This window comes from Anser anser (assembly GCF_964211835.1).
Source record: "Anser anser genome assembly, chromosome: 3".
NCBI classification, from domain to species: domain Eukaryota; kingdom Metazoa; phylum Chordata; class Aves; order Anseriformes; family Anatidae; genus Anser; species Anser anser.
This window is the reverse complement of record NC_139722.1, coordinates 50,393,466-50,419,076: the sequence shown is the minus strand read 5'-3', so window position 1 is coordinate 50,419,076 and position 25,611 is coordinate 50,393,466. Positions and strand designations below refer to the sequence as shown.

Below are 25,611 nucleotides of genomic sequence, written 5' to 3'. Positions count from 1 at the left end.
TACTCATGGTAGGATATATTCCTGTTCTTGCTAAACGTGGAATGGAAATACAAGACATCTCTAAGTTCTTGGAGATGCAAGGCTTCTTTGTAATCTTCAATAAATATATCATGGCAAATTTGATTTGAATGTACCTTGGGAAACTGTGGTGGTGAATGTCGCAGTTACAGATGTTTGTCATTTGTCTGAGGTAACAAAATGCCTTCTCGTGATGGAGAGCATCAATTTTGTGCTAGTGGCAATTGATTGTCGTGATTTCCGAGAAAGTGATAATGTGAGGTTTTGATGAAAGGCTGCCATACCAAAGCTTTGAAAATTTCGTAAGCAGATATTCTGTGGAAAAGACTGTCCTGAAATGTTCCATATTACCAGGCAGTATAGTGTATGTCTGTCTGTCTGGGGGGTGTTACTTAACTGTAAGGCTTTTTAATTCAAGCCATGAAAACTGTAGGGTTTTTCACGATGAGCAAGGTACGTATCTCACATTTGCAGCAAAATTGCTTTTCTTTGCTCTTCTCTTACTTGCTCTGTGGAGGAGCCCTCCCTGGTGCTTGCAAGCAGGCAAATGGGTGGGTTTCCTTCTAAGTGTCTGATCGTGGAGGGCAGAGATGCACTCTGCTGGTTTTCTAATGCTCTTTTCTGTCCATAGCCCTCGGAAGCCCTCTGAGTACGGTGTCATTTGCTCCTATGATTCCTTTCTTAACTTTTTTCTCCCTTCTGTGACACCTTTCTCTTGTCTCTCTTCCTGTTAGGCCACTGTATCATCTTAACTCGCTGGCTTCTCTTCCTTTGCTGTTTTTCACTTGTTCTTAGCAGATTCTTCTTTCATCTGTGGCCTCCTCTTTTGTTGTCAGCTGGTTCTCTCGGGTCGATTTTCACTTTCTGCAACTTCAATAAGATTTTATGACCCCCTACCTAGGCACCACGCTGGACTGCATTCCCAGTGTACCGCTTTTTCCAAGGTGCTTTTAAAAACACTGGAGAGCAAAAGGGGTATGACACTACGCTGGTTCTGCCACAAAATTTCCTCGCAACCTGGAAGAAATTATGTAATTTCTCCAGTCTCGGTTTGCTTACCTTTCTGGCAATACCGCTGCCAGCCTCCTTCGGATTATTTGCATTATTGCATTATTGTGTCATCTGTGAAAATTGGAAAAGTGGTTTTGATTCTGGGTGAATGGGGCTGTTGAAGCACTTACAATAATTTACTGTGGTTCACCACATCTGCCACTGAGCACTAGTGAAATTTTGGGGTTTTTTGATTCAGCTCATTAGGTGATTACTGCTTTATAAATAGCTCCTTCCACCCTCCTCTCTGTTATTCAGGGCTGAGTGCTTGGCTAGCTGCAGAAATCACCAGACTCTCATTCCAGTTTTAGTCAAGCTTGCTTTGTTCACGGAACAAAACCACAACAAAAAATAAAGGTGAACCACAAGCGGAATACCCCCATCTGAGGCGTGAAAGCCTTGCTGTGCTTTGCCGGTGAGCAGCTGGGCCTGCCCCATCGGCACGGCGCCGCCCGGCTTGGTGACCCCACCACGGTCATGGAGGAAATAACGGCGTGGTGTCTCTTCTTCCCCCCTAGAATCAGCAGCAGCAGAACCAACATCAGCAGCAAACAGCACCTCAGCAGCAGCCGCAGGCCGCGCCGCAGCCGCCGCAGCAGCAGCAGCAAAACAGCACCCAAACCAACGGGACGGCCGGGGGCGCGGGCGCGGGCGCCGGGGGCGCGGGCGCAGGACTCCAGCACAGCCAGGACTCCAGCCTCAACCAGGTGCCTCCAAACAAGAAACCACGCATAGGGCCTTCAGGCGCTAACTCAGGCGGGCCTGTCATGCCTTCAGATTATCAGGTACCTCTCGAGTTTTTGCCGCTTCCGATAACGTAGACCCAAAATGTCATTTTCTCCCTTCCCCGCTGCAAGAATGAATTGTGTTTTAATGATTTTTTTTTCTTGTAACCTGAGCAGGCATGCTCTGATACATTAGATAAAAATGCAGGCTTAAAGCCTATTAGGGCAGTAAAAAGGTTTTGTGCTATGGTGAGTAATTTTCAATAGAATATGAGTTATATTTGCTGCACCTTGTAAAGGGTTGAGGACTAGTCCACTCCAGGAAAGCACTTAAATGTGTGCTTAAGTTTCTTCGAAAGTAGTCATACTGAAACCAGTGGAACTATTTCATGAGTGTAAATGCTGCATTAGATCAAGCTCAGAATACTTGGCTCTTGGCAAAATTAAATCCTGTGTGAAAGCAAAATTAGAGCCAGGCTTTTCCATTTGATTTCTGCTTCATTCTACCTCATATCATCAAACATATGGAATAATTCTGTAGTTTATTCTAATATTTTGTTAAATCTAATTCTAAAGTTAAAGAGAAAATGCATGTTAGCACAGGAATGATGTTTTGGTTCATCAGTATGATTCATGCTGAAGCAGGGCATAAACATGCATTATTTCTAATGTGACCATTGAATGGATTTCATGTTTTCCAGTGCAGTAACATTCTTTAGTAAAAGCAGTATCACTGAGGTTTTTTTCGACTTGCATACTTGTCTATGCTTACTAAAATATTTTCCACTGAAAAAGTGACTTGCACTAAATGTACAAAGTGTTGATTTAACCATGCTCTTCAATACTTGTGAATATATGCTCACTAGAACAGTAATAAGTTGAAAGTAGAATAATAGAAAGGTAGCTAGTAAAAGTATATTTTGACAGATGTTAGGGATTCTCTCTGCTTCAAGAGGACACAACCTTGGAGAATGCTGTTCAGGCTAGTTTAAACTTAAATAAGCAGATGAATTTTAAAAAAAAAAACAGCTCTGGAATTGCTTTGACTTACCCATCCAGACCTCCTCCACACACAATTGTTTTCTCAGTGCCAGACATTTTTCTCTCATTTCTGTTTTACTCTTAATTACAAGTGATCATGAAGGCATTGAGGGCAACTTAAGGGTAAAGACAACAAGGTTGGGTTTTTAGTTGTTTTATTTTTTGTTTTGAAAACTTCCAGACAGCCTTGAGGTCTGGACAGATCACTACAGCTGTCTGACTACACAGTATTTATGGCTGGCCTGTTTTGGTCTGTATTTTGAGGACTGGTGTGCTGCGTTTGATGATGTCCATTATAGAATCCTTACAGAGCTCTCTGAAATGTCGGCAGGCTTCTCACAAGTTTTTAGCTGTCTAAATTCCATTTTTTGAGATAGATAGACTCTTTTTTACCCCCTATGGTCCTTCCTTCTAAGCTTTAACAGCACAGGCATCAAAATAACGATCTGTATGTTCCCTTTACGTCACTTGCTAAATTGTATGGTCTGATTATCATTTTTTACACTTGTATTTGGCTATCTGCCCTTAAATTCTAGCTGACTGTCTTCGGTTCAAAAAAGGAATGTCGGCAATTCGTACAAGTCTGACTTTGTTTAAAAAAAAAAGGCGAATTCTCTTCTGCAGAACAAAAATAAGCACGGGCAAATTAATATGTTCTTGTAGTCTTACCGCATTAATTTTACTCCATTTTATCATACTCAGAAGTAGGAAGAAGAATCCTTTTGCTTTGATTTTCATTTAGACAGTGATCTAAAATCTAACTTGAATTTTTTTTGTAGTTCACCATCAACAATAGATGTTCCTTTTAAAAATGACAATAGGAATTTTTGTTGTATTTTACTGAGCATTCCTTATGAGACCTCAGGTTTTTTGCTTATCACAGTAAGCTGCTGCTTTTCATCCAGAACTAGTTCCTATAAAGTCATAGTATTTATCACAATTCTTTTTCTTTCCTGTTAAAAGTTGTAAAAACTTTCAGAATTTTGAGGCAAATTTCATGTTTCAGCCATTTTGTAAGCACTGTAAACAATCTAATCACGCAGTTCAAGCAAATCTGGTTAAGAGCATGTGTGCCACTGGGAGACATCTCTCCCAAAGCCAGCGTGGAGAGCTGTTATTTCCCAGACTGACCCTTGCAAACAAGTGAAGTTACTCAGTACAATCTATCGGTTATATTGATACCATATTGAGAAGCAGTGGTCTGCAAGATTGGACAGTCAGCAATGTTGTGTTTCACCTTGAAAGCAACCTTCATATTCCTGTATTTAGGCAGAACACAAAAAGTAATGCAATTATTTTTAGGTTTTAGTCCGTTCTCCAGTTTATGTGAAATTAAGGAGTATAAAACTACACACAGGAAAAGAAAGGGCAGAAGTTTTTACATTGCCTGAACTTTAGGTTCTTACTCTTCATCATCCAGCTGAGAAGTTGCCAGGATGCTTTCACAGCTCTCCTAGTTGGGATCTGGTGGGTAGATGAGACCACTGACTTGGCTCTTACCTTCACTGAGCAGTTGTGGAGAATGCTGTACTATGGACCTGCTTTATCTGTGGGATTTCCATTCAGAATTCGAACTTCTCCAGAGGTTTTCTGTAACTCCTAATTTTTATATTTAATCAGAATGTAGTTTTTTAACATTCTTTCTATGATGATCATAGTTTGCCAGTCTTGCTGATGATTCTTGGACATAGCCAGGTAGAACAATCCCCTAGACAGTGAACAGTAATCTTTTTTGAATGGATGCCTGACCCTGCAGTTAACTTTGTTGAAAAGAAATTGTTTGCTGATTAAATAGTACCTTTTTTGTAGACGCTCCTTTCTTGTGGATTGGGATGGGATTTACCTTGCTAGAGAGTCTCCTATCCATTGAGCAGTACTTTTCATACAAGTGATTTTGCAGGTCATTATTAATTCTTGACGAGGAATGGATATGGTAATAAACATGCAAATTAAGCAGGCTGGAGGTCACAAATGATCCATGAATTTTGCTTGCTGAGATTGAGGTCCCCTGAGCTAATATCTCAAAGAGTGGAGGGAAAAAAACATTTAGCACATACATATAAATTTGAACATACATGCACCCATCACTAGGTTGAAAGACTCACCTAAAATTAGAATATTTTATCTTAGTGGACATCTTCTTGGTTAGATAAATTAAGTAGTTCTTAAGTCGTGGTTTTCTTTTTCTAAGGAACAGAGTAAGTTATTTCTCTGTAACGTTTTAATATTGCCTATCTTGAAAAGGGTGCTTTTGGTACTAGTAGTTGTTCGTTGTTGCATTAATAGTGCTTACAATAATGATAGACATAAGTTTAAGAAACAGCTGCTTTCTCTTTTGTCTTGTGCATTTTTCTCTGTTTTGTCGTGTGTATTTTTCCTTCAGAAATAGGTGTGTCCATGCTGTACTTCTAGATATCTGCCAGTGACGTGGTGTACTTTCTGTGGTGTGTTAAGCCTGATTAGAGATCAGATTTTATGGGACTTCAAACAGTAACACTGTTTAGTTAGTTTCTCCAACAGTCAAATTTTAATTAGCTTCAGAGAGGCTGAAAGTTTCCTGCGCTGCATAGTCCTAACAGGTTGGTTTTCATTCCCCTGTTCCCATTCTCTTTTTCTCCAGCACTCCAGCTCACGCCTGAGTTACCAAAGCAACATTCAGGGATCTTCTCAGTCCCAGAGTACAATGGGCTATTCCACATCATCTCAGCAGAGCTCTCAGTATCATCAATCTCACCAGTCTCACAGGTACTGAGAGGCTTAAGAGACTGCACTCAAAAAAAAGAACGGACTAAAAGCCAGAAGACTCCAGCAATATGAAGTTCATAATGATGAGAAGAACCAAAAACACAAACTATGATGCAGAATTAAAATTCACAATTGCAAAAGGAAAACTTTACTTACTGAAGACTTTTTTTTTTTTCCTGCCCCTTTATTGCCATAAAGGAGATTCTCGTGAAGTTTTCCTTCCTCCCTCCCTTGCATGTGCTCCATTGTGGTTACTCTAATGAACCCTTCTGATCTGAACCCAGCACTTAACTTCTTTAACCTTTGGAATTTTGAAGGATTCCTGGTGCACCTTCCTTATGCTGTAGTGATTGCCATAAATCTGTCTTTTCAATCTCTTTGATGGGATTTTAAAGTTTTAAAATCTTGAACTCCCAGGCTTTCAAGCTTGTATATAGTTAGTTTTATACTAGGCAAACCAGTTTAGCTATACAGGTATATTGCACCTTTTTAAAGCACTATGTTATTTTCACAGGATATTACTGTTTTGCTCATGGATGTCAAGAACAGCAAAATTTTACTGTTCCAGAGTATTTTACTATTCTGTTTTTATTAGTCTAGTTTTCAGGCGAGGTCTTAAAAAAAATAAAAATTAAAAAAGAAAAAGAAAAAAAAGAAAAAGGAAAAAGAAAAAAAACAACCCAAGTCTTTGCAGCGACAAATATGCTTCTTGCTACTGGACTGAACACCAAACAGAAGATTGCTGATATTTCTTAACTCATTCACATTGAATTCTTGAAATCACAGTGATCGTGCTCTGACTGGTTTTAAATTAAGCGTTGTTTTAAATGAGACCATGACAGTCACAGAAAAAGGAGATGCTTTCAGGATTTGTTGGAACAGAAGAATGGAATGTCTTCCCAGGCTGGACACCAAAATAGTCAGGAAAATGTATTTACTGCCCTCCAATTTCAGTAGGAATGTGGTTGGTGGCTTGTTTTTCTGTTAAGCAGCTGATTAATGTATGCGAGAGTTCTGTAAACTTAGCTTCTCTTTCACATTCCTGAGTGTGACAGAAATACTAAGACTTATAAAAACAAATACATTTAATCATTTTATGTTAGAATTAATAATTAAGAGAAATTATTGTGCAGTTTGAGAAGCATGTTAAAAATTCTTCCTTTTTCATGTTTGTGATGCATACTCTATGTCCCTCACATTGCTGTGATTAACCCAGATTAGTTACACCAGATGCGCTTGATTGCACTGAAATGTTTCTTTTTCCCTAGAGCAAACATGTTTTGATTGTGCCTAAGGACTGTAAGTGGATGGGTAGCTGGCAGAAAATCCCCAGTAACTAAGCAGAGTTCAGAAGCATAATCAGAGGATCACTGTCCAACTTTTGTAACCACAGTTATTCGGAGAGACACAACGTATAATTTGGGACAGCTTCGTTTTTCCTTCAGCCTTCAGAAATAAGGCTGATTCTTGTTGCAGAAAACCTGGAAAAAAATATTAGTGAGGTTAGAAAGCTACCAGCAATGTAACATTGTGAGCTTCTAAAATTGGTGTTCAGAGAAGAGGTACAGTGAGATGAGTTTATATGTAAACAGTCAATGTTACAATCATATATACCATGTTCTCCTCTGTCCTGTACCCATACAAAAAAAAGAAAATACTGTATATACCTGCACACGTTCACACTGCAGTTGTGATCAGACCCAGCAAAATGCTGTTGGATCTGTTTGCTGTCAGGAGAATGCTTTTTATCACAGCTAGACTGGAACTTAATTCTACTGGGTTTGATCTCCTGGTCACCTTTAGTGCCCCTTTCCCTATCGAAAATGCTGTTCTCATGCTTTTTTGCGAGCTGTTGGCTTAGTTTGGACATATCTACCATCATGTGGTTTTGACCACACCCAGCTTCTCTAGAAGAGTGACCAAAACCTGCTTTTGTCATCAAATAGGTAAGAAGGTGGTGAAAAGGAAATGAAGCAATTTGAAAGAAAAATAATCACATTTGTTTTCCGGGGAAAAATGGTCTCCCAGAGGATACTTCTAACGTGTAGCCCTTGAAATGCTACATGTACCCCAGTAACCTGTTTGGAAGGACAGATTTTAATAGTTTATTTCATTGCAGTGAATCTGGGGTTACATTATTCCTGTAAATCGAATGTCCCACCTCTTACTGACATTAGCGTGAGGTACCGTGAGCTATTGGACATCTGCTCAATGCCATGAAGCATCTTTTTTTTAAATATATTTGTGAAATGAATTTCACATCTCTGGAAGTTAACCCGTGGCAGAGTAATTGTTGTCCCCTCCTGTTCTTCTCAGCCTTCAGTTTGCCCCAGATCCTTTTGTCTCTTCCTGACGTTTCTTTTCCCTGCCGTGACCTGAGGCTGACGATCAGCATTCGCGTAGTGGCGGGGAGACACGTTACTGTGTGGTTACGCTGGGCTCTGGTGCCAACAAGGCAAAATCATGGTGTAGATGAGTCTGTGTGTAGTGTGAAACCTCCCAGCACTGTAAGGTCCTTCAATTGAGTGAGCTTCCAGCTTCTAGAGCAACTGCCATGCCCTGTGACCAAGCCGAACGGATGTTTCTGCATCTGCTAGACCAGACAGATGGGCCCTGCCCAGTCCCCTCTAGATTCCGTGCACGCATGCAGAGCTGAGCTGACTCCTGTTGCCTTCAAAGGAACAACTGAAAGGAGAGTGAGCAAACGCAAAGGCGTCTGCTGGAAAGTGTAAGCTGTGCACGCTCCTCTAGCTTTTCTGTCTTCTGGTTGGGAAATAATTTGCCTTTTCTTGTGAGCTTGCTGCGCATTTTTGGGGTGATGGCAGTCATTGTGAAAGAAGCCTTGCTTTTCAGGGGTAGTTTCTTGAGGTTTTAGGAAGTGAACTGTGTAGTGTGTCATGGGAAGCCAGGACCACGTCACTTTTATATTAGTTTCCGCCTGTGCAGTTTGGCTAGTACCCCCAGCTTTGCCTTTGCCCATAAGCTCTGTCCCCACGGCGGTGTTTCACACTGGTGTGTGGAGAGGCGAGGGACGCCAGCAGAGGTGGGCGCTCCTTTTTGTGTGCAGGGGGGGCAGAGCAGGCCGCTGAACTGCACGGTGAAGGAGAAATAAAAGGAAAGCTGCGAGTCCTGCACTGTATCTGTGACACTGTACCTGGGGAGGGGGAGGGAAGAGCATCCTTAGCGGGAGGGGTGGCGGGAAGCTACAAGTGTTCACGTATGTATAATATTTTATATGAACATAATAAGCTTAGTTCCCCTTCGTAATCTTCAGGAATGGTACTTTAACACCATTAAGCAAAGAATTGTTTTAGGATTAAATAAATGTATTGTACATAAGGCCATACGTAATCTTCTAAAAAAAAAAAAAATGTCGCCAGACAGGAGCGATGTGTATTACTATATGAAAAGAAGTCCTTAATGCACTGTTATCTCCTAAATATTTAGTAGTAAATTAATACTATTTAATTTTTTTAAAAATTTGTCTTGTGTAGACACTAAAAAGTATTACACAAAATGTGGACAGAACGTGTCCTTTTTAACAGCAATTTAAAGAACTTTTTATATATGTAAGGTAGTATACTTTTCAAATTGTTCTAGTTGTATTTTCCCATGTTTACTATTTGTGGAAGTGTGCCTGTCTCTACTCAGTTATTTTTTTTCTAATAATTTCATGCACGCATCTTTCATTTTTTGTAGTTTTCATTAGGAATTATTGTGTATGCGCCTCATGCTGCCACAAAACGTTGCCGCTTCAGATCAATGGTGGCCACATTCAGCGATGCCCATGCCGATGGGTTAGCAAAACAACAAAGCGAAATACTTTTCTCATTCTAGAGTTAAGAGTTTACTGCTTTTAAGTTGTCCTGATGTCACTCTCAAAATGACTGTTAAAACTAAACTATGAGTTCATTGCATTTATTTTATATTCTTGGTTGTAATGAAATGGAATTGACTTTGCTTCAGTGTGAATTTTTTTAATAAAATAATATACATTTGTAATAATAATAAAAAGTTGAAATCACATAAGCGTGCTGAAAAGTTTCTGTAAACATTGGCTTAGGGCTACAAAGAGGGAAGAATACAGCCCACAAAATTGCAGTTGTAATTATATTCAGGATGTTTATGATAGCATACACCACACAAAACAAAGCTTGCAAAACCTCAGAGTTGAAATTATAGCTTTTAAAATGCCCACGAGGATATTCATGGTTATGCGTCTATCAGAATAGAATGAAGCCTTATGGAAAACAGAATGGACGGAATGGTTCTCTTTAGGTTTTGTCCTCTGTTGAAAAGTATTCCAGTGTGCCACACTGATGCCACTTGTTGAGATCCATTGTTACCAGCGTGACGATCCTACAGATTTGTCTTCTGGGAGGAAAAATAAATAAATAAATGGAATAGAAAGAAACGCTTTGTTACTGCATGCTGAGCCTAAATGTCCTCTTACTTATTCCTCCCACTGGACCTTGGAGGATTTCAAGGATTTCAGCTGGCAACAAGGAGAGAGCGGGAGCTAGAGCACGTTGGTGTTTTTCAAAGTGGATTTTTGTGTGCTTTGCTTATCTGTGTATTTCTATCCCATCTAATTGTTGTTTCGCAGACAGTTAACTTATTCCAAAAATCCCACTGTTCTCTCCATAATGCTTAATGCAGGTAAGAATGGTTGGGGTTTACTTGCACTACAGATGACATTAAGGAGGATTCACTTCCCTACGTGCCTTTTGCACAAAGGTAAGGTCAGGATTAGCCTTTTGCACAAGGATAATACTAGCAGAGGAATCATGAGTGATTTGTACATGCTATTTCCAAGGATTGTTTTTATACTTCTAATGTCTTTCTCCTAGAAAGATGTAAATGCATTTCAGGCCATACTTACAGGGCACAGGATTCTCAGAAGGATTCATACGTAATGCTAAACGATCAGCTGAATGGCAAGTTTCATTAGCTGTAATTTTAAGAAAGGAAAGTGGTGTGTTTTGGAATGCCAAGCAATCAGATTACAATTGTCTTTGGTGCTAATTTGGCTACTAAAGGATCAGAGCCCAATTCTGGTATCTGCAACTCGAGTACAATCCTGCTGTCAAATCTGTTTCCTGTCCAAACCCAGAGTTTAGCCTCATGGATGAAGAGCTGCTGCTTTGGCCTCAGAACAGCTGAGCACCACCAGCTCTGCACTCCTCATAGTTCTGCCTCTGCCTTCTGTCTGTTGGTAAGGTTGTGCTCAGCCAGTGCATCAATGTGGATGTCCTTCTTAAAGCCTCTTATGTTGGCTGTGCTCCAGTCTTCATTCTTCTACAGCATCTCTCGCTGCTTTTTCTGCGTGGTCGTGCAATTTACAGTCTAATCCAGGCCCATCATAATCGGTGCTCCTGGAGACCTGTCGTGTAAGCTTCTGAAAAATTCCCTCCCAGCTAGGTATCTTACACATCCCTCATCGAAACACTTCAGCTTTGATATCTATGAAAGTTTAGTATTTTAAGCGACTGGTGTGCTATGAGTCGTACGTACCTACCGTGTTAATGGATGCTGCCTCGGCGTTTCATTGTACCCTCCAGTCTGTCTCTATCCGTCCGTCACCTCTCTGCGTGGTCATTTTAAGCTCCCTGGGACAGGAAGGGTCAGTTTGTCCGAATGCAGTAGTTTCGTGACGAGTGCTTGCAGGCACTCTGTATTACAGATAACGATCACTGGAATGCCCCATTTTTTACTGCAGGTCAATATGCAGTAGTAGTGTGAGAAGCAATTTTCACGTGCTGTTTGAACACAGAAAACATCGTATTGGTGCCAAATACTATCAGTTTGATCTGGCCAAACGTGGAACTTCAGCAAGCATCATTCCAGTAGCCAAAAAATTTCAGTGCTTTACCTGTAATGTTTTTTAACAGGTGGATACATCTTTTGCATTCCAGAGAACTTCATGTCCTTGTTTAAGACTTCAGAGAAATAAAGAAAAAAAACAGCTTTGGTTTATTTTGTTATTTTTATAGGAACAAAGAAAAATATTATTGCATGATGACTACAACGATTTTTTCATTGGCCAAATAAATACTTACTAGAGCAATAATTGTTTGAGGTAGATTAAAACCACCAACAAGGTTATGAAAGATATGTGTGCGGTTATAGCTGAGCTGTTGAAATTGCAGTGTGAGTACCACAGCTGTATGTAACAGATATTCAAGATAATCCACGGTAGATGTTTTTGAAAAATATAACCATTAGGATTTAAAGTCCGAAAGCAATGCCAACCTGCCTAATAATTTTTATATAATGTGCTTGTATTGGAATACTATAGGATAAGTTTCTCCAGCTTTGTACTGCTAAGCGTGTTGCATGGTCTGTAAGAGGCCATTTCTGTGATTAATTTGTAGCATGTTCTTCAAAGTATCTTGAAGGGGGTAGAGAATTTGGGAGCATGTAAACTATACAGGCGTGTTGCATACAGCGAACACAGCTACAGGAAATATTCAGCAGTATGTTCCTTTAGCTAAAAGGTCTTCTAATGCTGTTTGGCAAGAAGCTATGTGAACCTCCAACTCTGTCCCAGTCTGTTTTCAGAATGGAATTTTGCTTTGTTAATACTAGCAGTGAAGGTTATTAAAAATACAATAAATAAGTAAAGGAGAATCTGCATTATTTTTAAAATACCAATTTTTAAAAATGAGGAACAAAGAAAGCAGGTGTTTTTTTTTTTTTTTTTACCAATTCCTGGATGTAGTGTGGTAACCAGCAGTGGTGTGGTGACCAGCACGTTTTATGCACTCTCTTTCTCACAAGACTAATAAAGTGTCTTACATAATGAAAAACCCAACATGCAAAGCACTGAAGAAAGGAATTCTTCATAGCTATCCTCAGCAAATAAAGTTTTAATCATGGACCAGGTCCTGCTGAATGATGCGTGGCTTGGTAAGATAATTCCCTCCTTCCACTTGTAGGAATTTCTTGGGATGTTAGAAAGCAAAGGAGTGACAATATGGTGGCCTTTTGATCATATAAGTTATAATGCTATCATCATACAAGTTATAATGCTATGAAGTTTAGGTGCCAGAAGTTCTCCAGAACATGACGAACTGTTAAATACATTTGAAAATGTATTTTTAACATATACATTAAAAATACTTCCCACTGTTATCTGTGGAACGTGGCGCAGCCCAGCTCTGGCAAGGTGACCTCTTGCTCTGAAAGCTTGGCCTGGCCAGGGGCATGGCTGTCAGTTCGGAGCCTTGTAGACAATTTACACAAGTGGACACTGACCTTTAACCTGTGCACTTAGGTCTCACAGGTCTGTGGAAGAGCAATTGATTTTTAAAGAAATCCTACTTCCTTGGCTGAAAAGTGAACCAGAGAACTACGAAATAAAAGGCTCAAAGTCTTACCACAAGTCTCCTATAGCTCTGTTTGATAGATAGTGCTAGGAGATGTCTGTAGATCGTCAGATCGTGTTATTAGTGCTAGACTGTACAGCACAAAAACATCTGGTTTTGGTCTTGCCTTTATCTAATATGATGTAGAACAAGTCATTTGTGAAATTGTGATTTTCTGTTTTCAACCTATTTGAATTGTATGAGTCATTCTTGCAGTGGTACACAAGAAAGAAGGACAGTTTCCAATACTTTGGTTTTGGCACTGAAACTCTGAATATTAACAAAGAGAAACTAAAAGAGATCAGGGCTTCTCCCTTGCTGGTGCCCTCTCTTGTTACAGCAGAGATCCAAGCAGGCAGTGTTATATTATGGCATTGTGTAATAACTGCAGTTCTTTGAAATCTTTTGAGTTTTAAAGAGCATCGTCTATCTCAAGTATAGGATCACAACTGTAGAAGCTGTACGTAGGTAAGTTGACATAAATGAGTCACCTTTACTAAGTTCTCTGCACACAGCAAGCAAACCGACTCAATCATTCATGTCAAAAAGCTTATGGACTTTGGTCTTACCAGCCCATAAATGCATGAATATTTGCATAGTTTATGGTTTCAAAATACTCCCCCTGGTAATAATAGAGCCTTTGTTTAAGAGTTTTTCTTATTATTGTTGGGTGTTTTCTGTAGCTTGCAGTATCCCACAAGCACAGAAAACAAATCCCTACCCATGTAACGAAACAATGGAGACATCTACTAACACGCCCTGGTGGGTACGTCCCAGCGGGGATTTACAAGAAGAGTTTCTTCTACGTAGTGCTGTTGCTGGGTGAAAGCTGGAAGTCCCCTGTGACTTTGAGACAGTCAGGTCCAGGCAGCAGGGATGAAGTAACTTCTGTTATCATCCAGAGTGATACTGGAGCTGCTTAAGTGTATTTGAGTCATCTGAGATCCTGACGTGTATCATGTTTGCATACTGGCCGCATGCTTTCATCTCTGAGAACTCGGCCTTGCATGATAACGTTTACATATATTCGGTCTGTGGAGAAAGGCTCGACTAGGATTTGCTAATGTAAATCTTATAAAACAGTTGTCAGTGGGCTGCGTGTGCTGGAAGATGTAAGAAATGACCCGCCAGCTAGATCAGAAGCAGGCATATTCTTCCCCCCTAATGTGCCAAACTCATATATCAGTCGCAGTGCGTCATGCTTTTATTAATACACAGTGGTTGTGCTATTCCAAGACTGTGTTATCGCTGCAACTTCTCGTATGTCAGAGCTGAGGTAATCCATTTGTATTCTACCTAGCTCCTTCATGATGTTTTGCATGGTACTGTGGGGACAGCAGCAATTCACTGGTCTATGGCTTTGTGTAGCCTACAGACTACCTTGAAAATCAAATCCAAAGAGCACCACAGCGGTATTCAGTTTTGCCCTTGTATGCCCTGAGCTTCTGGTGCATGGGATGTGACATGAATGTGGAGAGGACAGGGCAAGAGAGTGGGAAGGGTCCCTACTTCTGTGGGATCGGGGATGGTCTCTGGGTATGCCATGTGTGGATGTCAAAGCAAAAGACACTTGTGCTTTTGGATTTCAGGCTCTTGCCAGACAGGCGAACTTCAGCAGTATGCTTATTTAAGTTATTAGGAAATGTCCTAAGTTTATTTAGGCCGATGTGGCTAATAAAGCCATGTTGACTGTGATAGTCTTCTCTTGAGTTAAAAAAAAAGAGACCAAATTTCCTATGTCTCGTTCCTTTCATGCACATATCCGAATATGGAGTTAAGGAATAGTCTGCTCCCCAAAAATGCAGTGACAAAACAGGATACCCTGCGTAGCCAAAAGAGCTATGCACACTAAATATAACCGTGCTGAGCATTCATCATGGGTTTCAGGTTTACACGACGCACGGCAGCTTCGGATGCTCCAGGCCAGATGTCCCCCACCACGTAACGTGAGCGCTTCCTGCAGCGGGGTGCCAGACCAGCGCTGTAGCTGCTGCTGGGTAACTCAGTTACCTGACCGAGACCCGGGTGTCCTGAGCCCAAACCATCTTGTCTGCAAGAGTCATGCGGCTGTGGGCTGCAGTGTTTGCAAAGTATTGAGTGAGTTGGTCCTCCGAGAACGGCTGGAAAGCGGTGTGGGTGGCACAGAGGTCCTCTTTGGGGTTGCTGCTCCAGCCACGAATGCAATGCGCTGTCATGGGGCAGCTCCAACTGTGAGGCCCACGTGTGGAGATGGAAAGGGAGATGATTATCCAATCCCCGGGAGCAACGGGCCCACCTTATGCAACCTGTCAACACGCGTTGTGCTGAGTGGGAGTCGCAGGAAAGGTGCCAGAAGTACCTGAGGTGAGCCGGGAGGGGCTGGTGCTGCTGCTGCTGTGCTGCCGCTGCTGGGGCGGGAGAGGCTCTGGTGTTCAGGTCTGTTTTCTTGGACGCTTTGCAAACTCTGACTCTTCAGGCAAACTCTCTGAACTCTCCAAAGTCCAATCGTTAATCTCGCCTTTGCCAAGGAGAGAACAAGCAGCTGAAAATGTGAAAAGGATTGGGGCCAGTAGCGATGTGCCAGCTGATGTTGCTAGGAAGGTCCAACAAGTCCCATGCTTGGGTGACAGTAGGACTTTAGGAAGAGTTTTTTTGAAGCATGTCCTTCTGTTTCTTTGCAGCGTCCGAGATCCAGACCTCATTTTGCTGTGTTTGTCTCACTGAAGACTCATGCTGGAACTGGGAGTTCATTGGGTTTGGAAGGATTTGGGAAAAGCCTCAGCCTCTCTCATCTTCTCCTTCCAGCTCTGCTCACCTGCTAGGGCTGCTGTAAGCTTTGGCTCCTGGATGCAGTGTTTGGCCAAATGCCTCACTTCATACTGTGGCTCAACTTCACCCAGGCCTGTTGGTATAATCCTACTCAAGCCCTTTCTTTTCCTGACCCCCTGCAGCCTGCATTCTTGGATACAATTTTGCAGGCAATGGTAGATGCACCAAACCAGAGTATATTCAGAGAGCCCTTGGGTGTTTTGTTTCACTTTGCTTTTGCTGCCAGAAGGGCTGTCCTGTCACCAGTGCTGTCTGGGTCCTGGTGGTCTCAGGGAGCTGGCTGACAACTCTGGTGTTTGTTTGTCAGGGTGTCTAAGGGTATGGTGCATTTTAATGCATGCCCTGAGCTCTCTTGGTGTTCTTGTCTTCAAGTTTTCTTGCATATTATACCATCAGCAGATGGAAGCATTGTGTGCTGCAGGCATCATCTGCCATGAGATGGGTCTGCTGCTCAGAAGACACGAGTCTAACTGAGGAATTGCATCTCTGTGACCTGCAAGTCGAGCAGAAAGAGCTGAGAGAAATGTGAGTTCCATGGTTGCAACAGGCAGAAGAAAGCCTGCAAAGGTGCAGGGCTCTGATCAGCCCTGATTTCACAGCGGGAGGTTTGTACAAGCCCTCAGTCAGAGGCCCAGTCCTGCCGCTGGCAGAGGGGAGGCCACAGGGTGGTGAAGCAAGGTCTCCGGGCTGCAGGGTGACCTGAGGCCTCTGACGGTGAGGAGGGGCATGGCCACCTCTCATGCTCCATGTGGAGGGGCCCTCAGCACCCCACCAGCCCCAGCTTCATCACCTTGGCCTCTTCCCTCTGCAAACCTGCCTGCCTGACCCAGAGCTTTGGGAAGGACAAACACCTGAAGACCTGCACCGACTGCGATGACCTTCCCACTCCACAAGAAGATAGCCGGGCCTTTCCGAGAAGTCCTTGGGACAAGGCTTTTGGCTTCGCTTTGCAGGTGCTGATGGGAAAAGCATGGGGAGGACACGAACCAGCCCTGCCAGAGCCCACTGGGATGGCTGACGGCCTGCGAGGGGCGGGGGCGGGCGCCAGGAGGTGCTCCTGTGTATTTCGTTTACAATCTGCTGATTTGCATCTGGCTGGGGTTCGAGCACGCATGATTCACTCTCGCACGGGCAGGTGGGAGCGGCCCCATTACTTTCCTTTGAATCACTCCGCGTTGTCACCAGAGCACGCTTCAGCAGCCACGTGTGCGCGTGAGGCCCAGCGGGCCCAGTGGGAGCGGGCTGGACCAACCTTGCCTAGGCTTGAATAATGAGCAAGCGCCATGCTGCGGGAGTTTCTCCTGGCTTCTGGTCTTTGCGTGAGGTCCTCTCGTCAGCATCCCCACTTTGAGTCCTCTCCCGGGCTCTTGGAGCATCAGCACGCTCGTTCTCCCTGCTGTGTGGTTGCTGGACCTCAGAGGTGGTGGGGTCATCACGGACCCGTGGTTCCCACCCCCTGTCCGGAGACATGTGGGCTATCCATTACAAAGCGTGCAGGGATGAGTCAGTTCCGACCTGTTTGATACAGACATACGAGCTACCTGCGCTGCCTCGTGGCAGCTGGCGAGAGCACCTGCAAGCTGAAGCACGGGGAGAGCAGCGAAGCGCTGCTGCCCACCAGCCCCCCGAAATGGCGGCGGAGCAAGCACCAGGACATCCTCCTGCAGAGCTGGGGAGAGCCGGGGCTTTGCTGCCCTGCCAGCACGGGGTGTCTCTTTAGGAAGCTAGCGCTGCTTATCAGTTAGGGGTTTTGTCTTGTGGGTTTCCCTCTTGATAGAGAACTCCATGCAGATGTTGAAATTCACGTTTCTTGACAGGAGTTTGGCTAAGGGCTCTCTATCACATAAACCACAAGCAGCTTTAGCACGGGTCAGAGCCAATTGCTTTCCCAGAGCCTTTTGGAGAGCAGGCTTGTGCTGGCTTCACTGGCTGGCTTCAGAGCAAAGCTGCTGCAGTCTGATTTGGCTTTTGCAAACAGCTTCTTGAGGTTTGAAAGCAAAATATACAACAAAATATATGCCCCAGCAGTTGCCCATTTTTATTTTATTTTATTTTATTTTATTTTATTTTATTTTATTTTATTTTATTTTATTTTATTTTATTTTATTTTATTTTAATTTTTATTTTTATTTATTTTTATTTATTTTTATTTATTTTTATTTATTTATTTTTTTTTATTTTTGGTTGGCAAGCCTCCACAGGCCTGTGATGGGGTTTGTAAATGTGGTTTTTGTTTGCCTGCATTCTGGCCAAAAAGCAGTACTCAGGACCCAGGTGAGTTGGTACGAGGACCCCAAATCTGGAGTGCAGCATCGGCCTGTTTCTTGGTGCTGGCCCTGCATCTCTGCTGCCAGGCCCCTTTTACTCCAGAGACTAAACAAGAATTTGCTGTTGATGTTTGATCAGAGTGGATAACCTCATGTGGGGTCAGAGATCACATCTCTAACCAGCTGGTACCTGGCCTGCTCTTTCTTCCTTTTAAATCTCGAAGTGAAGGTGCTTTGCTGGGCTGACTGAGTGTGGCTCCCTTCTTTTGCTGCTGGCATTCAAACCAAACGCCTCTGTGCACGCTCAGCTGAGCACTGGCTCCTCACCCAGCTCCTCACAGTGCTGCCAGCTCCCACCAAACCTCACTGCACCCATCCTCACCTCCAGGTGGTCAGCTGCGTGTGGTGCCTGGCACCGGCCTGCAGGGGAAGGGGCAGGAGAGCTGGAAGGAGACCATTTTGCCGTTTGGATGGGGCTGAGGAGCTCAGTAGCCAAGCCCGGTGAGCAGGACCTCTGCCAGGGGTTGCCTGCCATCTGCTGGCAAATCCCACGGGATGGCTGGAGCTTGGGAGGGAGCTGCAAAAGGAGGGCCCGTGCCTGCCCCTCCTGCTGGGGCAGCTGCTTGGAGCATCCCGATGGTGGCAGAGGACACTGGGCGGTCCCCAGGCAGCAAGCGGGGGCTTCAGCAGAAGGCCAGACCCAGACCTTGGTCCTGTTGTTGGCTCGTCCCTGCTTCTCTTTGCCTGGGACTTCGTCCCACTCTGTGAAAAGCTGGGCTGCGCTGAACCATTCAGCATTGCCCACTGTGGTTGTGGGTTTGGTTTTTTTATTTCTCTGCTCCCTTCCTTTTTTTCCCACCAGGACTGAATTAGGATGGGTTTTGTGGCTGGACAGTCTGGAGTAGTGCCGGACCCTGCTTGAGAGCAGCGCCAGTGGTGCAGAACAGCTTTTGGTGAGATTTTTGGAGAAATTTGTGGGATTCCAGTGCATCTGTCCAGGCAAAACCAGCCAGCATGTCTGCTGTACACTTTGAACCACTTCTGAATTGAAGCCACATGTGGGAAGCTCAGAAACGCCACCAGGAGCAGTTCTGGTACCAGGGGACAAGCGGCCCCGGGTTCCACATCTGGCTGTGGTGGCGGTGGTTTCTTTAGCTCCAAAAATTGCAGGAGCAAGTACTTGGTGTGCTTTTTACTACATCTTAACCTTGATTTTTTTTTTATGTACAAATTGTCACAGTCCATTTGACTCTCTTGCATTGCTCGGTTATGCCTCTCTTGTAATAATGCACTGCCTCTCCTGTAATAATACACCGCAGACAAACACGACTGCCCCAGCCTGGGAGGGCATGAGTACCTGACACGGGGTGCCCCACTGCGATCTCTTTGTAGCAGCATCTGCAGACAGATGCAGTATTTATATGTGGGATGGGTGCAGGTGCTGTAAAAAGAAGGAAGGCGCTGTTTAACGAGATGTCCTGTGCTATCTGTGTGTGAGAAGATTGCTATAATGCTGTACAACTTTGACCATCTTTCTCTCCAAGATAGTTTCTGGCTGCGTTTCTCTGTTCCCCATGATTCAGAGCTGTTGAAATAGTTTTAAACATTGGGGATCTTGCACAATGTAAGAAAACGCTGCCATTCTTGCTTAATGGCAGAAGGAAAGTAATGGCAGGTTATTACAAAAAAATACCTGCAGGGAGAGATGCTGGTTTCATTTCCTTGCTTGTTTAAGCTGAACTGCTGTCTTTGTGTTTGTTGGTGCCGAATGATTTTGGTCCCTCTGCTGTATGGCTGAGTGCTGCTTTATATACCTTAAAGATGCTGCCTGAAGCAATGCCTCTGCTTCACCAAGTGCTGAAAATCGAGGAGCTAAGAGAATCCAGGCGCCAGTGAGAGGCGAAGGTGATGCGCGGATGATGCTCAGGATGTCAACACCTCGCGTGCAGCTCTCCAGGGAAGCTCAGTGTGCGTGGGGAAGGGGCAGCAGCTCCTCTCAGCTCTGCTGCTGCACGTTTGCAGAGCTGCAGCCTTTGCCCTGCTTGACCTGAGCTCTCTGGGGTGGCGGTTCAAGGACGGCTCACCCCGGTGAGATGCTCTCTTTGTGGGAGTTGGCGGCAGGCCTCTGCAGCACTGCCCGAGCCCCTGCAAGCCTCCCCACCTGCTGCACGGCCGCCTCCTTACCCGCACGGAGGATCACAGCGTGTCGCTGGCTGCCGGCCCGGGATGGCTGCCCAAAGCCGCCCGCTCCCCGAGTGGGGAACCCGACACCGGGGCCCTCTGACGGGGCACAGAAACACGCTGTGCCCTGATATAACTTTTTATGGGCAGCCACGCCACGCTTTGTGGAGGAAAATTGCGCCCTCGTCCATGTATCCCGCGGCTGCCGATCCATCACGGCACGCTGAAGACACGATGGCATCTTCAAAACGTGTCATACCAAGCAAAGTGTTTTTCTCCTGGTGTGGCAGTAATCCCAATTAGGGCTGTAATGCACGAATGTGTGAGATACGTGGCTCCTTGAACAGGGGTTGTTTATGCAAGCATTTTGGTGCCGTGCCTGCAGGGAGCACAGCCCTGACAGCGAAACAGCATCTGCAAGCAAATGAGCAGAGAGGCAGCAGCAAGGCCTCATCTGAGAGGGAAATTAGCATTTTAATATTCTGCGCGGGGCTTTGCTGGGTGGCCAGGGCTCGTAGGCGCCGTGTAATAACGACACTGATAATTAATAATAATTCCGATGCTGAAGCGGCACGGTGAGTGCCTAGTGGTGGGCTCTCAGGTGAAAGGGGCTCGGTGGGACTGGGCAGGCAGAGGGGCCAGGGCCAGACCCCTAGCCAGGAAAGGGCTGGGGCCAAGGTAATTAACTAATGATGGGCACAGCAGGCACTGCTTCAGCCCAAGGCTGCAATTTCTCCTCAGGCATTTCCCCGTAACCTGCCTCCAGTGCGATTTTTCTGTCAAACATATCTGTTGCTCTCACTCTTTTTTTTTTTTTTTTTTAATTTTAATGGTGGCGCTTGCTGTTCTCACAAGAGCCATTTGCCAGCTGCTGCAGCGAGCTCTTCCCCATGCACCGAAGCAAAGCTAAAGCAGGGCTTCGTGTCTCAGCAGGTGAGCATCGCCGCGGTGCGGCCTGACCAGCACAGCCCCACCTCACTGCTCTGGGCAGCAGCTCCCAGGGACTGAATTTTGCTTTACCTCCTATTTTTATATCTGTATTTTGGAAGTCTCTCTCTGAGGTCTGCCTGGCCGGATTTCTGTCTCTTTTATGGTATCCTAAAATTATTGGCCAATGCTCATTCTCTTCGTTTGGTAAAATGTTAAAAGCCTCTTGCTAAATCCAGGTGGTTCCTCTCTAATTTGGGTTTCTGTCCACTTCAAACCCTAGAGATAGAGAGAGAGAGACAGATTTTGAGTCCAAATTAGTTGTCTGGAAATTGTACTCTGAGATAAAACCGTGCTGCTAGCCGCTGCGAGCGGTGCAGGAGGTAAGGCTGGCAGCACGCCGACAGCTGCCTTCTCCCTTTCGGGAGGTTTCCCCGAGGCTGCTTTGCTCACGGACACTCACTCAGTGGGTGACCTGCAGCCTTTGGGTGAGAGGGAGAGCTGGTACGGGCTCACACTGGTGCTGTCTTAATGCCCACAGCGGGACCTCTTCAGTTTTAGCAGTAGCACTTTGCTGGAAACCAGCTCTGAGGATCCCACCGAGAGGGTGAGGCCTATGGAGCAGATTGCCTCAGGACGTGGTAAGCCCAGGATCCACAGAGCTTCTGGGAGGGAACGATCAGGCCTGGAACTGGAGCAACAGCAGGGGAGAGATCTCCTGTGGTCCACGTTTTTCCCAGTCACCACTAGCCTACCTGCAAGGCCATGGGGTTTAGGGCCAGGCAGGCTTTCAAGGGAATGCAATCACCAAAAATACCTCCGGGATCTCGCTTCTTTGCAGATGGAGATGGATGTTGTTTGCATTCTCAGCAAAAAAATACATTTGCTTGATCTCTCTGGTCTCCAGACTGCACCGTGCCCACGAAGAGCGAGGCCTTCAGGCCCTCTCACATGTGCTCATTTTAACACACCAGGAAGCAAGGATGTAGTTGAAGTTGCAGTTTTTGCACCTCTGGGAAAGTAGCTGGGATTCCCATATGAGATCAGGGATATTAGCAAGGCTCTATGAAATCAGTGTCTGCACAAGCAGGAGGTTGCCTGGAGACTGCCTGACTTACTCTAGGGTTTATATGCTCTTTTCATTTTTCAGTCTTTCCTCAAACAGGCTGTAATGCTGCCCCCCTGCCTCTCCGATGTACGCTTGCATCTTGGATGCAGATAAAGCATCACCATCTACTGGCGGCCAAAAGGATAACGGTAAAATAACGCAGCGGGTAATGAAATGAGGGAATAGGCCGTGCTTTGGCCAGGTACCTGTGTGAGACGTTGCAGGGAGGGAGGGAAGGAGCTCAGAGCTCTGCTTTGCACCTCCTCGCCCTGCGGCTTTTGGTCTCGTGTGCAGTACAGGGTGATGTTCCTGGCCCAGGGGCCGCGTGCCGTACTGGGCGATGCTGCAATGGGCTGGGGCAGTGGTGGCTTGGTGCCTGGAAATGGGACACGGCGAAGGCTGTGCCCTGCCCCAGAAAGCAGCCGGGCTGTCCCCGCAGGGGCTGGGCACAGGTCTCCAGCCAGCTGGGACGCTTCCCGGCCGTCACAGCCAGGTGCCAAGTGCAGGAAAGATACGGTTTCTGCAACGCCCTTTGCAGCAAAGTGACCAGTGGACCCAGCGTGGGGTGTGTGAAGATAGGGGGATGTTATTTGCTGCCCTGACTCATGCGTGTTGATGGGTTGCTGCAATCGGGTGGAGATGTGACAAGCCACGGTGACCAGGAGGGAGTTGGGAGTCATCTTCTGATGGCAGGGGGGATGCTCCACAGCCCACGACTTTGCTGCTGTACTTGCTAGAGGAGTGGGGCCGAGCGTGGCCATGGTTTGCCTGCACTCTCCAGAAGCCCCCCAGTGGGAGGTCTGGGGTCCCACAGCCATGCACAGACCTCAGGGCAGGGGTGAGCATGGCTGGGGACAGTGATGGAGGGAATCTTCCAACAGCAGCTCTTGTCCCTCTTCCCCACAGTGTTTTGCCCTCAAATAAAACCTTGCCTTTGGTTTACGTGTGGAGCGTGTGGAGGTGGCAGCCACCCTGGAGGTTACAGTATGGGCTCAGTTTTTATTGCCCCCACAGGCGTTTCCCCTACTTGCTGGCTGGATTTTGAAGCTTGTGCTGATCTTCACGTCACTGCTGCAAGGCTGCCACCAGCAGCCAGGTTTCAGTGTGGGCAGGCACGCTGTGCCTACGTTGGTGCCAGGTGTCAGTAAAGGTGCACAGGAGGCGTGCTGCTTCTTCCCAAGTTTCCTGGACCCGTTGTGCTGCACACTTTTAAGAGGAATTGCTGGGAACTCAAGCACCCAGCAGACAGGTCACATTGCCTCCTAGGATAGACACCACCAGGCTCTACCAAATCTTGACTTTGCTTCTGATTGCCACTTGAAAGGGTCTGCTCTAAACTATCTCCTAATACTCTTCCAAGAGGCTGCAGCTGGGGCTGCAACCACAGAGGGGAGAGGAACAAAAAGCCACCCCACTGTTAGCTTGTTGTATGCTTTTTCTTACTGAAGGCACTACAACCATCACCTCCCTCTGTTTGCAAAAGCCCATCAGAAAGCCAAGAGAAATACCGCTTGGTTTCAAGAAAATACTGCTCAGGATGAACCTTCCTGTCCATACATCAGTGCTGTTTCCCTTTCTCCTTTACGCTGTCTGGGGCATTTGCAGCATGCTGCAGCAGTAACAGCCTGCTGCCCTGGCCCGAGCAGTTGCTGTCCCTTGTGCCAGGCGGCTGGAGGAGCAATTGCTGAGCCAGGAGGAAGCAGGCAGTGCTGGGGGCTCCCCTGATGTTGTCACAGCACAGTTAAATATTTTGGGTTTCAGTGGGCCACGCAACCCCGGTATATCAACTTGGGGGAAGGCAGCGAGTCTCCCAGCCTGGAACTCACGGGCTCCCCAGTTCACCCACCCTTCTCTTGTGAGTAACACACGACACGAGGAGGAGAGGGTGTTAAATTTGCAAAAAAAAACTAAAAAATCCTTCTTTAACTTTAAAAGGCGACCTTTGCAAATCGCTCAACCTGTGCCTTATGATATGGCACTGAACTACATGACTGTGCTATACGATCAATTCCCAGGGCAAATGTTTGAAGGTGTAGGAGCAAGAGCGCGGGGACAGCTTTAAATCTGGTTTCTCATAGTTTCCTGGCTCTCAGTTTTGCCAGAAAAACAAAATGTCCCTCTTTAATTTGCTGGTTTTGCACGCCTGTCTATGCACCACCACAAAAGCGGTGCGGCTTGTGGAACAGAGCCAGCAAGGAGGACAACAGCCCGGATGCGAAGCAGCCGTCATTTTGGGATAGTGGAGAAGCACGTGTGGGGACGTGGGGCCACCCCCAGGCTGGGAAGTGCAGCAAAGCTTTTCCTACCCCACAGCAAGGGCAGCTGCAGCAGCCTTCTGCCTCTCCCAGGAGCAGAGGGGGACAGAGGCGTGTTTCACCAGGTCACTGCTGCTACAACCATTAAGGTTTTTGTTGTTCTCATTCTCCGATTATTTTGCTTTGACTGATCTTCATTGGAGCCAAATGAAGATGATGAGAACTGCAAATAGGTAATGCCTGATCTCAAGGCTAGAGCTACATTTCTTTACTGTTTTTTCCCCCTGTACCACTGTGAGATATGAGGGAGACTTAGTTACAGCTTTGTGTTCCTTACACGTTGAAAAACTCCTTCAGTATCCCAGGGACTGCACTGGCAATGCTTGTCCACGTCCATGGATCATTCACTTGGTTATTTTTTCCAGTACAAGTGCTTTTTTTGCAGTTCACTTTCACTGTCCCTTTAAAGGAAAAACAAAAATAGCAGTCTTTCAAGGGTATCAACAAATCAGGCATTATTTTGAGAATTTGGGTTATCCTAGGCTTCTCTGAAGAGCTCTACAACATAAACTTTTAAGAAAGGCATTGTGAAAATACACAACAACTGAAAAAAAACCATGTTTTTAATATGAAAATTTGCGCCTCAGCCATCTTTCACTGTTTTGTTGGCAACCGCTGATGTTGGATCAGAGGGAAAATATGTTCCGAAATATATTTTGCAGTGACTATTTTGGATTCAGTTGCCCATTTGATTGTGCCAAGCAGATCAACATTCAGAACACCTTATTAATAAAACTTTCTTCACTCCTTTGCAGAAGAATAATACAAGACCATAAATATACGGAGAGACACTTTAAAAAATACCCATGCCCCCAACTCATGCACCCTGCAAGCACAGGTATTTGGATGGTATGCAGGGATGGTACATAACAGTTGGAAACAAAATATAACAGCATTGTGATTCTTGTAGTGAAGAAGAAACTAAATATGTAACACAGGAACAGGGTCATTTTGTCACTTCTATATAACATGGAAATGACCAGCTGGGACTTTACCGTGTTTTTAAAAATCCCCATCTTTGAGGAGGCCAGCTAAGGAGAGCTGTAGTCTAGAAATTAT

General features: G+C 45.2%; 1 protein-coding gene across 1 annotated transcript in view; it reads left to right on the top strand.

Annotated features, from left to right (window-relative positions):
- The window catches only part of CDK19 (cyclin dependent kinase 19), a 127,600-nt gene extending 117,997 nt beyond the window's left edge, over positions 1–9,603 (top strand). The window contains exons 12-13 of the mRNA XM_083830433.1: positions 1,587–1,853; positions 5,455–9,603. Of these exons, the coding sequence (XP_083686559.1) occupies positions 1,587–1,853; positions 5,455–5,586 (399 nt within the window). The 3' untranslated portion in view covers positions 5,587–9,603. The remainder of the gene's footprint in view (positions 1–1,586; positions 1,854–5,454) is intronic.
- Positions 9,604–25,611: the final 16,008 nt, after the last annotated feature.